This window comes from Conger conger, chromosome 5, assembly GCF_963514075.1.
Source record: "Conger conger chromosome 5, fConCon1.1, whole genome shotgun sequence".
NCBI lineage: Eukaryota > Metazoa > Chordata > Actinopteri > Anguilliformes > Congridae > Conger > Conger conger.
In genome coordinates this window covers 18,853,505-18,870,017 of record NC_083764.1, presented here as the reverse complement: position 1 = coordinate 18,870,017, position 16,513 = coordinate 18,853,505, and the positions used below count along the sequence as shown (strand labels likewise).

Genomic DNA, 16,513 nt, shown 5'->3' with positions numbered 1-16,513 from the left:
ACACTGCACCGATGAACTATAAAGCAGGTCGGAGATAAGGTGTAGAATATTCCGCTAAGAGGAGACTCTTTGATAGATTTAGGTTCGCTCACCAACACTCTTTGTATCAGACATGATACACTTCATTGCATCTCTCTTTTTAAATGTATCCTCATGAGGGCGGTTTCAGCTTGCACTGAGATATCAGGTCATTATCTTCCGGTCCCCTTTTCAATTTGAAGAACATGGTACACTGCCACCAAGAATTGCTTCTGAAGAAAACTGGCAATAAATGGACAATGCAGCCTTCCTTAGCCCCGTTCCTCAGTAACACCTCTTCTGTCTCAATCTCTCGGTCTCGTAACATGTGCACCTGCACCGCAGTTTAAACCGGGGCGATGCAGCACTTCGTTACCCAGAATCCCTCACACGCTCCATCTCCTTGACAGACCAGGGGAAACCTGGGCGACAACTGGGCATGCTCACCACCCCTCTGAGTTTATAAATAACTTCTACTTCACACAAGCCGTCAGTCCTCTCTTAAAACCCTTTTATCACTTCAAAGGGCTAACTGTAATGGATCTCATGCTAGGGACACACGCTAGGCAATACAACCAGGCCCTGATGCTGTGGGGCTATATATATCTAGTATAGTAAGAACACTGAAGGCTTGAGGAGTGTTAGCAGCTCACTGAATGCTGATAGATGGGTCCTCACTGGAGTGTGTTCACTTACACTCACCGCTGCTCTCTCAGAGTTAAGATAGGTTACACTGACACAGTGTGCCTCTCACGCAAACACCAATAAAACATCGGCAGCGGCCATGGTTATGGAACGCATGCAGATCTGCTCTGTGCGGTAGCCACCTCAGGAAATCTCAGGGAGCAAGGGTAGTCTTCGACGATGGAAGTTCATACTGTCTAAAATGGTGGAAGGTCCCTCGAGGTAGCTACAACACTGTACAGTTTATACACTGTATGAAAAAGCAAACGAGAGAGGGAGGGAGAGAGAGAAAACGAGAGGGGGAGGGACAAACAGAGAGCTAGAGAGAGATGGCGTGGTGTGGCACTCACCGCCCGCGCTGCCAAAGTCATCAGGATGCCGGTGAGGAAGGTGAGGTAGTACCCGGGGTAAGCACCGTGCCACATGGCTGACAGCAGAAACGTGGCAGCCGTGGGGTTGTAGGGACAGCGTTCATAGCACACTCTGCACATATAAAGCCAAAGTAAAACTAAGTCTGAACACAGCACAGTGTAATCATTATATGCACAGGCTATCTGAGCACAGCAATGTGTAACCACAGTGAACTCTGGATACCTGTACATGTACAACAGTGTATGACTGTCCACTCAGGATAGTCTACCAGTACAACACTGTGACTGCACACCCAGGATCATCGACTGCACCTGTACAACACTGTGTGACTGTACACTCAGGATCATCGACTGCACCTGTAGAACACTGTGTGACTGTACACTCAGGATCATCTACTGCACCTGTACAACACTGTGTGACTGTATGCTCAGGATACTAAGTTGAGGTTTAAACAAGGAAATATCACACATGTAATTCCTTACCGTTTGAGCCAAAGTGCTGTTTGAATATTCCAATTATCAAGGAACATCTTAAAGCTCGTAGCGAACTGAAACAGAAAAGACAAATGCTAAGTGCACCACTCTCAGTGCAGTGCCACCCTACCTCACAGGAGCACTGTAGCTGAAGCACCTGGTCTGCTACAGTGCAATTACCCATGAGCCACTAAAAACTCTCCACCCCACTGGCCACAAGGTACTACAGGAGAGCTAACAGAGGTCTGTCACTCACTGATGACAAACAGGGCGCTCGCCATTAGCATAAGCTAATGCAGCTGTGACCAGGGGAAATCCTGACCGACTTAAAACCAACCTACCCCTGGTGGAATGACGCTGCAGACTCCTGTTAATTTTTTCAGCTAATGACATAACCTTGGCAGGCTATAGACCAAATTCCCAGCAGGGTGCAGTGTATGCTAATTAAGGCCTTGAGAACAAGGTGTGTGTATTATTTAGCCAATCAATGACTTAAATGAACCACTAGTCCCGAGAACGCCCTGAAAACGAGCCGACACTGCGGTCCTCCAGGATTGCAGTTTGACACTTGCGCTATAAGCTATGAGGGCCCAACCTCCTGGTGAGCGCCTTTACTGACCAAGCTAGCAAGCATGCTACCGGCCTTACGCTATCAAAGCCAATTGAAGAAGTGCGAATGCGATTATAGGGCAGCCCTGTGTCTAACCTCTATATCCAGAATCCTCAGGTTTGATATCAGATCCCACCGGGGCAAGCCGTCTGCACCGTAGCCATTGAAGCCGAATCCCGCTGCATTGTTGATGGCATCAGCTGGCAGAGATACAGGCGTGTGAGAGATGCAACTCAGGCCCGGAATCCTGCACATTATTCATCTTTGCTACATACTCTCATCTAGGGTGACATCCAAAACACAAATTCTTATCATTTACACATCATCAACTTGTCTCATTTCAGTCATATCAACACCCTATTGGAAAAATACACAGAAGACTAGTGCCTAGGGTAGGGGGAGGGGAAAAGTAGTTATACCAAACCCAACAACATCCCTTAGGAAGAGTAATTTAAAGTATGCCACAATCACAAATGCTTCAATTATTGGCTCTCTTCGTGGTAATCCTCAAGCACATTTCCACTGGCAGAGTGTTAATACGGAAAATGAGAGTGCAAAAAAAAAATCACCCAGCAAAAAATAAAAACATAAAAAGCTCACCAAGTAAGAAAAAGATGACTTACTGGAGTACTTAGCAATTGGGTGCCTTTAAATTCTAAGGATTAGTGGAATGAGTTCTTGGGAAGGGCTTATCACCGCAGTCCGCAGTTGCATTCAATAATTGCTAACAGTATATAACAGTTTTAGAATGAAAAAAAATCAGACAGCTACACATTCACCTTTGCATTTCTTCTGAAAATCTACTGTATTACATCAATCATCAAGCCACTGCAGGCACCTGACTCATTATTATTATTATTATTTTAGTATCATTGCTGTTGTTGTTGTTTACATCTAGAAACTACTCATAAAAAAATTGTTCAAGGAGACAAAGCATTGATACCTCCCATTTTATATGACAGCATTCCAAAAATGTACGGAAAAGCAATGAAACATCAACACCCAATAAAAGAGCACAGTACTGAACCACAATACAACCCGCTACCTCTCTCAGTTCCTATGCACACTTATCAACGTTGATTTGGAGATTTCAGGTGAAAATTCCCCATTACGCCAGATGAGGGCAGCATAGCGCAGACAATGACCTTTCCTGCCAGCTGCACCTTTTACCTGAGCGAGAGTCATGAGCACTGCTGCAGGAGCGCAGGCTGGGCTGCTCTACAGCGCCGAGCGATGGCGGCCCGTGAGCGGTGCCGCCCGCCAGACCGGGCCCCGACTCTGAGCACTTAATGTGGCAGAGCGAGCACGCCGAGAGCCAAGCGGGCCTCCTAACTCCGTCTAAGTGCTTATTAATAATGCCTGTGCATTCAACTGAATGAATTCGATTTCTGCATGAGAGATTAAGAGGACCGAGGACTCCGTGTGCTCCCATGGCACTGTTTGCATAGTAAAGAGCGCCCCTGTGCCCCAGCCAAGGCTCCCCCACCCTCCGTCTCTCTCGCTGCTAACCTGCCCACCTAAGCATCCCCCGTAGACCATGAGCCGTGTAATTCCTTCCCCTGCTCCCTTGCCTTAGCCATCACTGTAAGTGAGAAACTCTGGCTCGCCTTCAACTTTTCTGGTTAAATTACATCTATCGTGTGTTTGGGGTTTACGGCATTAGGTCGCTCGACCAGAAATGTGTCATTAAAACATTGCCACAGACCTTGAAGCTTACAGTAAGTGCTCATTTTCATGAAAGGAGCACAGCCTCTCAGACAAGAGGCCCTTGCATTAAAATCTCAAACACATCAGAGCATCTCTCCTCATAGTTATAATGTATCTGCCCATATCTCTGGACCCATTAGACCTACTCTCCTCTCTGAAATGTCCTTCACTTCCTTATCTGAAAAGCTGAAAATACAGCTCAGAACATACATTTTGCAGCTTCTTTTTTATTTAAAATGGGGTAACCTAAAGCGTATATATGTGTCTGAAAATTAAGAGATGTATAAATTAAGAGTATACAATTGCATGAAGGTTTCTGAAACCTACTTTCCTGAAAGCTACTGTATGTGAAACACGGCCAGCTTGTTCTGAAACTGGTTGCCGGTAGAAGGAACCTTCCCTGCATTAATCTAGCCCAATAATTGAACTAATGGCAGGCTAATTGCATGTGATGAGCAAACAAATAGATTTATATCCAATGACCGAGGGCCAGGGACAACTGCTCTGCCCTGGGAATTAATTCTGCGGGTCATTTAAGTCCCTATGCATATTGACAGCACTCTTTTAATGGCTCTTTCATAGCTGTATCAGTTGGAGCCATTTCAAAGCCATTACCTGTATTCCATTATTCTATACTCTTTATGTTTTTGAGGCTTTCATATCATCCTGGAGCTTAGGATTCCATACTAATCCAAGTAAAACAATTTTGTTAGAAGTATGCTATTTTTCTGAGCTGTTTGTAAGACGGTTTCCCAAGTGACATGACATATGTTTTTGCATAATTAACAGATAACCCTGCTAAATGTTAACGCAGAGAGCTGGCCACAGGAGGTGGAGGGTTTAGGGACTTCTCTGTACTCTTCTCTATTCTTTGCAAACGTTTAGTGGGCTTTTTTATATTGAAATCAGTAAGAGAATGCTGATGCGTGTGGGCCTTCAATCTTCACAATTACAATTAAACCTGCAAGGTTAAGATTGGGCAAACTGAGGCCTGTGAAAATGTTTTAAACCTTAAACCTATAAAATCCAATATGGCACCTGAATCAATTAGGTTGACATGAAAAGTTGCCAAGTCTCGGCCTTGGGACCTCTCACGCCATCAACAGACACAAGAATGAATTTATCGGCCAAAACGCATTTTGCTTATCGCAGCATCGCCCAGTGGTGCTTCCTCAAAATGGGGTCCTGAGTCCATGTACTAAGTTTGGTTTTGATATATCGAAGCGTCGCTGAAATATGAGCTCACTTCCTGTTTGGCAACTCTGCCAAACTTCGATTGGCTCTGACGGACAAATTCACAGTCAGGTATCAGGGCTGATATCAGGTGCCAGGTATCAGGGCTGACACTAAGAAGAAAGCAGTTTAGTACTTATGCTAAACCCTAAAACCCTGTGAGTGGACACAAAGCTCACCTAGGGTCCACACAAAGTAGTACTTGGGTCGTGTGGTCAGCATAGACAGGTACAGGTACACCACCTGACCGTAGAACGGCGTGGTGGCTATGAAGTGGTCGTCGATGTTGCGCTCTACGGGGAACACTTTGCAGACGGACAGGAAGACGAGGAGCGACATGGCACAGGCAAACAGCTTGTGGATGACATCCACCTGAGGAGGGAGAGAGAGGCAAGGGAGACAGCCCGGTATGTTAGCACACTACAATACACAACATTTAGTAAGCATGGCATGTAGTATTGAAAAAAGGCCATGTTCAAAGATCAAATAAGTTCACCGTCTTACTAGCTGACAATAGGCTTAAAAAAAGAACAAAAAAATCCATTCAACTGACCTCAGCAGAGGCATTTCAGCCCTGATTCATTCCCGGCATAAAGAACTGAGCCAAGAACTCACTTGGCATATTCTTTTTTTGTTTGTTTTGTTTTCTTAAAGAAAAATGCACACGGTCCCCGACAGTCGACAACGAAGTACATTTGAATTTTACCCAGTGCCACAGCTTGACTTTGTTTGGCTGCCACAAGAAGATCTGTTCATCACGGTCTGTGAAGAAAACTTCTCTGTATGCTGCAGACCTCTGTGCCGGCGGTTCAACGGCCAAAGTTAGCAAGCGCACTGAAGCGGATTTGTCCTGAGCAACACAACCAACTCACAAGGACTTGTCCTGGAGTAGCCTCTGCGTACAAAATAGCCGTGCTGCAGCTAAGTTTCGGAATCGCTCAACTGAAAATGCGCCTTCGCCATAAATGCTTAAACGGGGCAAAAATGAAAACGACTAACAAACCGTTCTCCAGTAACTCTGTGATTGACTGCAAATAAAACCTTGTCAGACAATGGGACAGAGGCAGCAACTCCCTGCCTCAAATACCCCCGCAGTATGGGAGGGGAAAATGCAGGAGAGGAAGGGTAATCCTTTATAAGATGACAAAATGATTAATGGGGGAAAACGCAGAGTTCTCCAGTGCAGGTTGGCTAGCTGAAGATTAGGACACAAGGACTGGGAAGAAGAACATTAGCTGACAGTGGAGAAACCCAGGTGGCCGCATGCTTAAAATCCACCATCATGAAACTGGAATAGCCTCCGTATTTAACCATCTACAGCTTGATACATTACATTACATTATTGACATTTGGCAGACGCTCTTATCCAGAGTGACGTACAGTTGGTTAGACTAAGCAGGAGACAATCCTCCCCTGGAGCAATGCAGGGTTAAGGGCCCAACGGCTGTGCGGATCTTATTGTGGCTACACCGGGGATCAAACCGATGACCTTGGGGTCCCAGTCATGTACCTTAACCACTACGCTACAGGTCACCCTCGTTTAAGTCAAACATCAACTTGCATGAACCCACTTATGAGGAAAAGTGAAGTCCAAAGTTTTTGCAAAAGCACTACAGAACTTAACGATGGACTGCATTTCCCATCAACGCTGCTCCAGTACAATCCAGGGAACTGAGAAAAGGTAATTGCATCACACTAACATGTGTAACAACTAACATGTGTAAGTGCGTCAAGTGCACATTTGGTTAAACATGGCCGTAGCATCTCTCCTAAGCATTTCTACAAAACACTGTAAAATTTGCCTTCCAATGCATGCATATCAATCCATCTGCGTCCTGCTCCACAAACCTGGGCATGGAAACCCCTCCCCAGCTTACTCATTGGGTTGCCATGCCTGTCAATCACTTGGCTGTTACTGGATATAAGTGATACAAGTAATACAGGGAATACATACACAGCCTTTGGACCAGCGGGGGGGGGGCTTACCCTGGGCGAGGGATCGCTCTGCTTGAGCTTCCCGTTAACCTTCCCGTTGGCCTCCAGGTGCTTCTGGCAGTAGGCCGTGCCTTCAATGAAGGTGATGTAGTCCTTGTACGAGCACGTGGGCCCTGCCAGGATTCCCATGAAGTTACAGTTGTAGCTCAAATACTCCAGCAAACTAGGCATCCTCCTAAAGTGAAGCCAGAGAAAGGCAGCCATTTCACACAAGGTCAACAGCACCCGGACAGTTACGTAGACATGGAATACAAGTCACTGTAAGCCTTCACAATTAAGACGTTTTTCCACTTTCCTTGCAGGACAACAATGTGAAAGAATCTCTGAATAGATCATGCAGACAAGGTAGGTAGGTTGAGGCTCATAACTTTTAGTATTCTTAATTTAAAATGCATGACAGTGCTGAAAAGAGGACAGTGTTGTGTGTGCGCCAACAAAATTTCCCTGGCTTAGTTGCATCAATTTCACCTAAAGTAGCAATAACCCGTTTATGGGTATTAAGGGGAAATTCTGCGGTCCGTCTCAGGTTTATCGTATCGTGATGCAGCAAAACCTTTGGCAGTCACTTGCCATTTTTATAAGAGCCAGGTCCTCTGGGGTGAAAGGTATTGCTGCCTGCTGACATTTCAGAGTAGTTTCTTCATTAATGATTTTTTTACCATTTGTTGTGCATTTCAGCAATTAAACTATAAACAATAATATCCAGTGAAGGTCAACAGCCATTAAGTACAGTGTTCTGAACACAAGAGGAAATGCCAAAACAGATGGAAGAGTCTGTACAGCTTCACTGACTTTGCCACCCATAAAGCCCTTATATTTATTTCATTAAATATACACACAGTTCTCATAACTGCTTTCAACTGCTTTCAATAGACAAATATGCATTTCCTTTAAACAAGGCCATCATCATATTTGTACCAAAATTCATGGCTCAGTTAGGTCCACTTTCAACAATATCCCTCTCATCGTAAATAATCCCTTGTAAATATCTGCTCTCCCTTGGAAAACGTCCCTGACAGACCAAAAGTCGCAAGGTACTCCATGAACGTGCAGTTGCTGTGGTAACCACATAGCATGCTTTGACGAGAAACTGAGAATTGCATTGTGGCTGTTTTTGAACAAACCCCCTCCAACAAAGAACCAAATTTCATTCTCTTGTCAACATGCAACATGCGTTGAAGCTAGTGTATCAATATTATACTTCAATTAAATGGGGCCTTTCTCAAAGAAAAAAAAGACACAAGCAATTTTTAAACTGAGTCCTGGGGGTAAGATCATAGCGAAATGAAATCGCAGCGGGTCTTTAAAGCATTGTACAGCAGGGGCCCACCACGCACCTCCCGGATAGCCAAAGGATTTGGAATTCTCGTTTTTGACGTAAAAAAAATCTATAACCAACTCAAATAAAACAGATGTGGCGAGTTAATGGTGTAATCAACCGCTTAAATTGATCGCTCAAGTGCCCAGTAACTAATGAAGCCCTGCAGACCCTGTGGTTCTCTGGGACCAGGGTTGGAGACCCGTGTTACTGCAATAATGACCTGTCAAGACCTGAATTCCTCTCTGGTCAGGACCCGTACCTCATGACATAAGTTTATCCGAATTCAGATTAGATTAGAGTTCTGATTAGAGAGTTAACGGCATTCAGGTCATGACAGGTGGAGAATGCAAGTAGAGGACAGGTAAATTGGCCGTTAACACCATGGGGGGTATTCCCATTGAATGATTCAGCCAGGCGCACACGCACACGCACACAGAACACACACATGCGAGGTCAACAGAGCCATGGCTCACTCTCCATCCACACTAGCATACTAAAGCATACCTTGAAAACATACCTTACAGCTAGATATCTCTGACTGGCAGTGAGCTGCTCATCCTTACGAGCCATTCCTGGGGTGGGGAGGGAGAGAGAGAGGGAAAGAGACTCATAAAAGAGGGGGAAGGGACACACACAAAGCAGGGAGAGGAAGAGGGAGGTAGATTGACATCCTCTACTTTTGCATTATAATCTGTTGTTATTGATATTCAATGTCAAACCCAACTAAATCACAGGCTGAAAAGATAAAACCTTGAAATTAGTGGTGGTCAGATTACAGGTAAGATTATACTCATGATACAATCGGCATTGAAGCAGTGTTTCTCAGAAATTCAGTTATATGGGCTGTCCATATTGAAAATATGCAGCATATTAGTTTTGATAATCCTAATGCTAATATTTACATAATGTATAAGTGTTGACAGATACCTCCTAAACGCTGATCCTGGATCAGGTTTTTTCACAATGGATTCAGGGTGGAGTCAGAAAAACCTTGACTAGTTTCTGGGGTCAGAAGGTTCATGGAGATGATAAAAGACCAACTGACAAAATGTAAACGCTGAATTCTTGCATACTAAAAAAGAAACATAAAAGCACACGGGCTACGTACATTTTGCTGACTGAACAGTAAATCTGAGAATTTTTAAATTGAGTGCCCTACTTTAATGAAATTATTTTATTGAGTTTCATTCAACATTTCCTCTTATTAATGGCAAGTTGTATAATACAGACCAAGATGGGAGCGCATTTTTACAGCACACAGAAAATAAAGCTCAAAATGATATTATCGTTCTCAGTGTTTTTATCAATGTTATTTTACTGTTATTTTAGATACATATATTATATCAATTTTATTTTCAAAAGAATATCCATGCTTAATAGAATCTCACAGGCTCTGGAATAAATAAAAAATAATTTAGAATTTTTCAATAATCCAACAAAGGAATACACAATCCAAAGAAGTCAAGTTTCAAAAAGAAATCAAAAAAAAATTGCCATTGATCAAGCTGTGCTCTGGTCTCCAGGGATCTTGTACATCTCCCCTAACAGCTCAACCTGAACACCTTCCCCACAGCAGAACTACATCCAGACACACACTGTCCCCCCTTGGATACTTTGTTTATATTCTTCCAGCTTGGTAAAACTAGTTCCATCATTTTACACTACCTCTTATGTCATATTTTGACGTGAATATAACGTTTGTCATTGTAAACTCTTAGCACCTTGACATGTCTGAATACACTGTCTGTGAAGGCCAACTGAATTTGCCCCCCTGAATTTGCCCCCCTGACACATAATATATGCGTATATATGCGTGTCGGCTATTTTCAAGTCTGCTTCAGTTTCAGAGGTGAGAGCCAGCAAAAGGTGTTAAGGCTCTGCAGCCATTTTGTCCACTGTAGATCACCAGGTCGGCGAAAGTCCACACCGCTACAAATCAACAGCATGGGAGCAAGAAGGGGGGGGGGGGGGGTTAAGGGGGGTAAGGGGGGTGGTCCGGCAAATGTGCCTTCACAGGCTGACATATGAATACGTGCACTTCACTTAACCCCAGCCAAATCTCTTTTGGCAAGGACCCTTGCCTTTCTAGAATGGGGATATATTTTAATGCTCTGACAGCAGTCTGGCAAGCCCCATATTCCTTTATGGTTTCTCTTCCCCCACCGCCAGCAAAACGGAATATGAACTGGGAGAGGGGGTGGGAGAGGTTCTGTGGGGGGAGAACGGTTCCGCTTTACTGGAACGTGGAAGGGTCGTTGCCGGAAGAGTGGGTCTTATTAGATTAGTTGGCGATGAACTGATAGGTTTCACTTCACGGGTTTCTGATAATCAGCATTTCGGAGAGCAGTGGTGCTTCGATCACACTTAAATCGCACCGCCTCTGTGAAGCCGAACAGAGTATCCGAGTCACATCATAATGGAGCGAAACCCTAGCTAGATCAGGATGAACTGTAGTTGTAGCTTATCCTCCTGTGCTCATGTGAATAAGGAAAATGTATGGAAGGGTCACTACCCATAATTCTCACCTGCAAGGTCAGGTTCCGTAGAAGGTACCCTCAACTTCACTGCTAGTGTTAGATCATCAATATCTACTTACAATTCATACTGTTTTTCTCATGCCATTTTGACTGAGTTTAACATTAGCTAGCTTGCTATCAGTACCTACCATCACTGACAGAGTCAACAGAGCGACTGTAATGTTAGCTAGTTATGGCATGTGGCCCCAAAATGAGGCACCAAAATCAGCACTGTGATTTGGTTCAGTAGGTACCGGTCATACAGGAACTGGTGCCATAAAGGTACCGATTTTCAGTAGCCAAACCTACTCGGGGGAAGCGGAGGATTGGAAAGAGGGAAGCTCCTGGGTTTTCGCTTAATTAATTACTCAAACACAACAGGCTCTCCAAGGGTCCACCTTGATATATTGGGGTGATTAAGTGGTGGTAATTGGATTTCAACAACTTTGTACTCAGCTGGCAAGAGTCTTCTTCCGTGCAACAGAGGTAGGGTCAGCGGAGGAATCGGCGAGTATGACACCTCGTTGTTCACCACCATTATTTTTATAACAAGATAGCTTCCTAATAAGTTCACATTATGCCGTTTGGCAAACTCAAAGCGGGCGGTCATATGTATTTTGCTCAAGTGTGGCTTCCATCAAGCAACTCTACCATAAAGGCCTGATTGATGAAGTGCTGCTGAGATGGTCATCCTTCCAGCAAGTTCTCCCATCTCTGCAGAAGTCTTTCTGTTAGATTGACCATTGGGTTCTTGGTCACCTCCCTGACCAAGGCCCTTCTTGCCCGGTAACTCAGTTTGGCCAAACATAAAAAAGCTGGCCTTAACTGTTAAGTTGGTTGTAGCAACATCCGGCATTACATTCAATATTTACGCCTGTTGCACCATCTAAAAATATAACCAGCCGCAGCTACGACCAGCTGTGCACATTCGTTGATACATTATGTCATGCCAATGCTGCTAAGCAGTATGCGTTGCTTGGCTATAATACTTATACTGCTTGATTTGTTGGCATTAATTGAGTGTAGATTGATGGGCAAAAAGTGAAGGAGTCTGAATACTTTCTGAAGCCACTGTATACGCTCAGGTATTTATTATTTTTCTTCCTCCACGTTGTCCTGCTTTGATGCATTTTTCCATTTTGGATCATTGTGGCACGATATCTCCTTATAGCAGCCATTTGACCATGACTGTTTTCAAGATAACAGATTAATAACTACTATAATAGCCTGCTTTGAAAAATCTGTTCAGTGTAATAATTTACATAAACCCTTCCCAAATTTTTGCCCAGAGAGCGTATGTAGGAGTCTAAAATGATTGGATGGAAGCTAGTCAGTAATCAACCTAAACACTCTACTTATAAATAGCAATAAGAGTGATAATATGCTCTGACTGGACCGTTTCTTGCATTGTAGGGTGTTGGCTGCCACAACTCTTAACCTTCAATATATTTGCCCCCAATTCAACACAAAAACATAGATGTATTCTAAATCTTCCTAAATCATAATGTAGTGCAGAGATGCTGGGTATGGAAATTCCTCACCAGTGCTTTTCAAGATATCATCTAGCTTTCAGGTAAACTAAGCATTGGGTAGACTTTAGTGGTAGGAAAAGGTGAGCATTGCAGCATTGAATGGCCTGTTCATTGTTATCTTATGGTTTTTAAGTTAAATCAAAATATATATATTTTACTTTTCACAGTCTGTACAAGATAAATAAATCTATACTGCACAACTATGAAAGATAATGCAAGCAATAACATTTCTGCTGGAGTTCTGGTAGAGATATACTGAATATAAGTAGTGCATAATTGCCTTACTTTCTTTTTTGTGGTTTTAACTACGAAGGAGAAATCTGGTGTCAACGGATAAAAAGTATTGCAATGAACATTTGAGATGATGGATGGTGTACCAATAAAGACATAACACAGATAATATTAGATTAATCGCAGTAAATATGACAACATGATACAACCATAGCAAGGAAAATCTACCCATGTGAATTTATTTAAATGCCGAAAACATTAATAGCAATTTGCATACTTACTATAATAACAACAACTTATCATTTTTGAAGTCTTCATTGGGTGCAAGTACACAGATCTTAAATCAAACTGGAGATGAGTCGAAGGGCATTTCAGAAGATTGAGTGCGATCCAGCGATTCCCCCTTCAGACATTTTGTGCACACTGCAGTTTCTTTATTACACCGCATTCAAGAGGGTGTGCGCGTTACAAATGTAAGCGAAACAGTAGCTTGCAAGCTGTTGAATCTGTCCACATTCAGGGGAAATATAAACAAAAAAAATAGACAACCTTAACCCTTAAGTATTTTAGTCTTATATTCTTATATTTAGACTAAAAGACTAATTTCTATTACGTTTTTGCTAAATAACACGAAAAGATGAGGTGAGACAGTTCGATTCATTTCAAGATTTGCCAATGCGGTAAGACAATTTGACGAGCAAAAAATAATTTAACCATATAAATAATACAATATTTGAAACAACCTAATATGATTTTAGGTCTCAAACACTAAAACACTTTCATCTGTTGTTTGTCCGATTTTGATCAAATCTGAAACATAAATAATTGCCACCGCAGAAGGATAGGTATGTCTGTTCTTCTTCCAACATTGTTAGAATTAATGTGGATAATAAATGCTCAGACATTATTTTTAATGATTATTTAAGGATAACCATGGAACTGGAAATGTTATTTCCTGATCTGGATTATGGAGAATCTCACCTCTGAGCTTTGACAGAATGGGGGGATCGACTCTTCTGCTTATATGAACTGAAAGCGAGACTAAAAACTGCAGAGCTGCACAAAGTTTGTTTTATTCATTTCCACAGATAATTTTGCACATTTGGCGAAAGTGGCAAAAGCCTTTCCTTTCCGTATCAACACTGTGAGTGTGTTGAGGAAAGTGTTTCTGCCGGAAAGGATTAATTTATCACAAGCAACACCTATATGACGTACTGCACCTTCACAATAATGGCAATGGAAGTCTTAATATAGTACTGCATTGCATTTTCGAATTTTAATTGTTGAAACAGGCAAAGTTTGTGGGAGTGCGGCTTACCGTCGTGGATTTCAAATGCTAGGCTGGTGATCTTCTGAGTGATTACCATCATGGGCCTGCAAGAGAACACATGACGCATGAGCAATCGTTGCAGTGGTGTCAACACCCTGTGCCACACACAGCACCAGCATCAGAGGTGAGTTTTACTAAAGGGGCATTCCAGCACAAATACTAATGTTACAGCTACAGGCATGATATGGGTAATTTTAGTGCAGGCTACTCTAAAGTTCTTAGTTGATGATTACACCCTCAACTAAGCTGTTAACCAACGTATACAGTAATTGTTATCTGAAACAAAAATAACTGCCACTAGAGACAGATGCCAAAAATAGTTGCTAAATGGATATACTGTACACTACACTACACAAAGTAGTGTATAGTGCAATCTATTTGGTGTACATAAGGAGGTTTATGACATTAAAGATGGTGGACACTACTTTTCCCATGAATAGTTTGATACTCCCCAAAGCAGCTCAGGTAAGCAATGTTCATTAAATGAAAAATCTGTCTATACATTTTACAGAGTTGTATCAGTTTACAGTAAACAAGTATAAATTGAGCCAGTTTCTAGGGGGGAAAATGTCTCGAAGGCTGAGGCTGAAATCAGTAATGTATACATTCAAACTTTTAGCAATAAATAAAGCAATGTGCATAGCCTCCAGTCAGATAAAATGATTGATGGTACATCCACTTTCAAGTTCTTTCATTTAACGGAGTACATCAATGCAAGGATACTAACCCTGTAGCCTGTGTTGAACCAATTTATTCTACAGACATTTCATCCAAAGCATTGTAGTTTATTAGAATAGCAGACTTCACTATCTATTACTGTGATCTTCTTACTTGTTTAAAAACATCCTTGGAACAGCGGGAAGGATTGGGTTTGTGAGACAGTACAGCCAGTGACTGCACAGCTGAATGTCTACTATTTTTTCAGGACGGGAAAGTTCGACCAGATGGACTGTGCTTGAGAACCGGACAGAAACCGGGCCGACATGGGCCTTTTCCCAAGGAAATTGTTGCAACCGCAGAAATCTTCACTCTCCCTTCAAAAAGTTTCTAACAGGGTCGTGAGTGCACAGGCCACTGGACTGCAATGATAAGCATTTTTCCATCTTGTTTTGTACATTTATTTTTATGTGCATTAATTAAATGTTATTCTTGATTTAACCAACTGTGTTCTGTGTTGTGCTACAGTATGTTTATGGGGGAATGTATATTGTTTTACTTAGCTAGCTACTCTTCAGCAAAGGACTAACAGCTTATTTCACCATCTACACTGCTGGCCCAGGTCCCTAGATTTTAATCAGAAACGGAACACTGTTCGGATATTGCTGTCTTGGTTTGTTATCCGGCCAATAATTCAATTTATTACTAGTTAAAAATTATTTTCCTCTGCTGGTCTCATGGAGAGTTACACACACATTAATTAATCTTCTAACCTTCTCTTCTCATTCACCAGTCCTTGCATTCAGTTCAAAGCAACTGATTTTCAAGCATCTTCAGAGCCTGTTATGCCTCAAATTCGTAAATAAAGTTTTGACAAAATCTGAATAGCTCTGCATTAATGCATAGATACTTTTGCAGCCTCTTTCAGACACATAATTGTATGCATGAAGGCAGATTTGCAGTCTTTGATTTTACAATGCATGAAAACACCACTGCACATATCCTCATACAATAATATTTATTCCACCTAGTTTGTGAGGGTTCAAAAACCCCACAAACATTTGTCAATTTTGGCATGATACCAACAGTGAAATGGATTGAAGTCAGGTGCCTATACTGGACAGGAACTGAAAGGACAACCAGATTGACTGGTGTTCTATATAGATAGTAATTAAAAAAGGTTTGCATATTCAGTGATAAATAGGATTTCAGGTGTGCATCCAGTGATGAACTACATGACCATCTACTGAAGTTAACTCACAGCGATTCTTGCCACAAACTTTGACCAAATAGTTGACCAAACTTTTCTAACCCTGCTTTATAAATTTGAACTTTACCTGCAGTGATCAGATCATTACAGCACCGCCAGGTAAGCTTAAAACAAGGAACATTTGAAGCACTGGTGCAAAACATTTCCATGAGAGAAATTACTTCTGTATTGCTTCCTCTTTGTTGCATTTTTTGGTATGGCCCTCGTCTGTACTGAAGTGCAGCTACCTTGAACGTAAAAAGGAATCTAGCCTACCCTGTACCGTCTCATTACCAAGAAACAAATTCCAAACAATTAATCATTAAACAATCAACCAATATCACTTACAACCACAAGTGCATAATACTTCTTGAAACTGGATTAAGCCACAATGTACAGAAGCCGAAAAATGCTTTCATTTAATGAGTGGACAACTAAAACATAGGTTAACCTTGGGAGAACCTCCACCCCCTGGAATATGCCTCTTTCAATCCACCCACCACCACATCCTTATCACTCCTCCCAATGGCATTGTGATGCCATTGCAATCTACAACACTTGCAGCTTGCATTATTAATTTACCCG

At 42.3% G+C, this 16,513-nt stretch overlaps 1 protein-coding gene across 1 annotated transcript in view; it reads right to left on the bottom strand.

The window, feature by feature from the left end:
* mboat2b (membrane bound O-acyltransferase domain containing 2b) overlaps window positions 1-16,513 on the bottom strand; it is a 61,737-nt gene that overhangs the window by 1,532 nt on the left and 43,692 nt on the right. The window contains exons 5-11 of the mRNA XM_061242549.1: window positions 14,011-14,066; window positions 8,931-8,985; window positions 7,084-7,267; window positions 5,277-5,469; window positions 2,254-2,357; window positions 1,557-1,621; window positions 1,053-1,185 (exon numbers count right to left, since the gene is read on the bottom strand). Of these exons, the coding sequence (XP_061098533.1) occupies window positions 1,053-1,185; window positions 1,557-1,621; window positions 2,254-2,357; window positions 5,277-5,469; window positions 7,084-7,267; window positions 8,931-8,985; window positions 14,011-14,066 (790 nt within the window). The remainder of the gene's footprint in view (window positions 1-1,052; window positions 1,186-1,556; window positions 1,622-2,253; window positions 2,358-5,276; window positions 5,470-7,083; window positions 7,268-8,930; window positions 8,986-14,010; window positions 14,067-16,513) is intronic.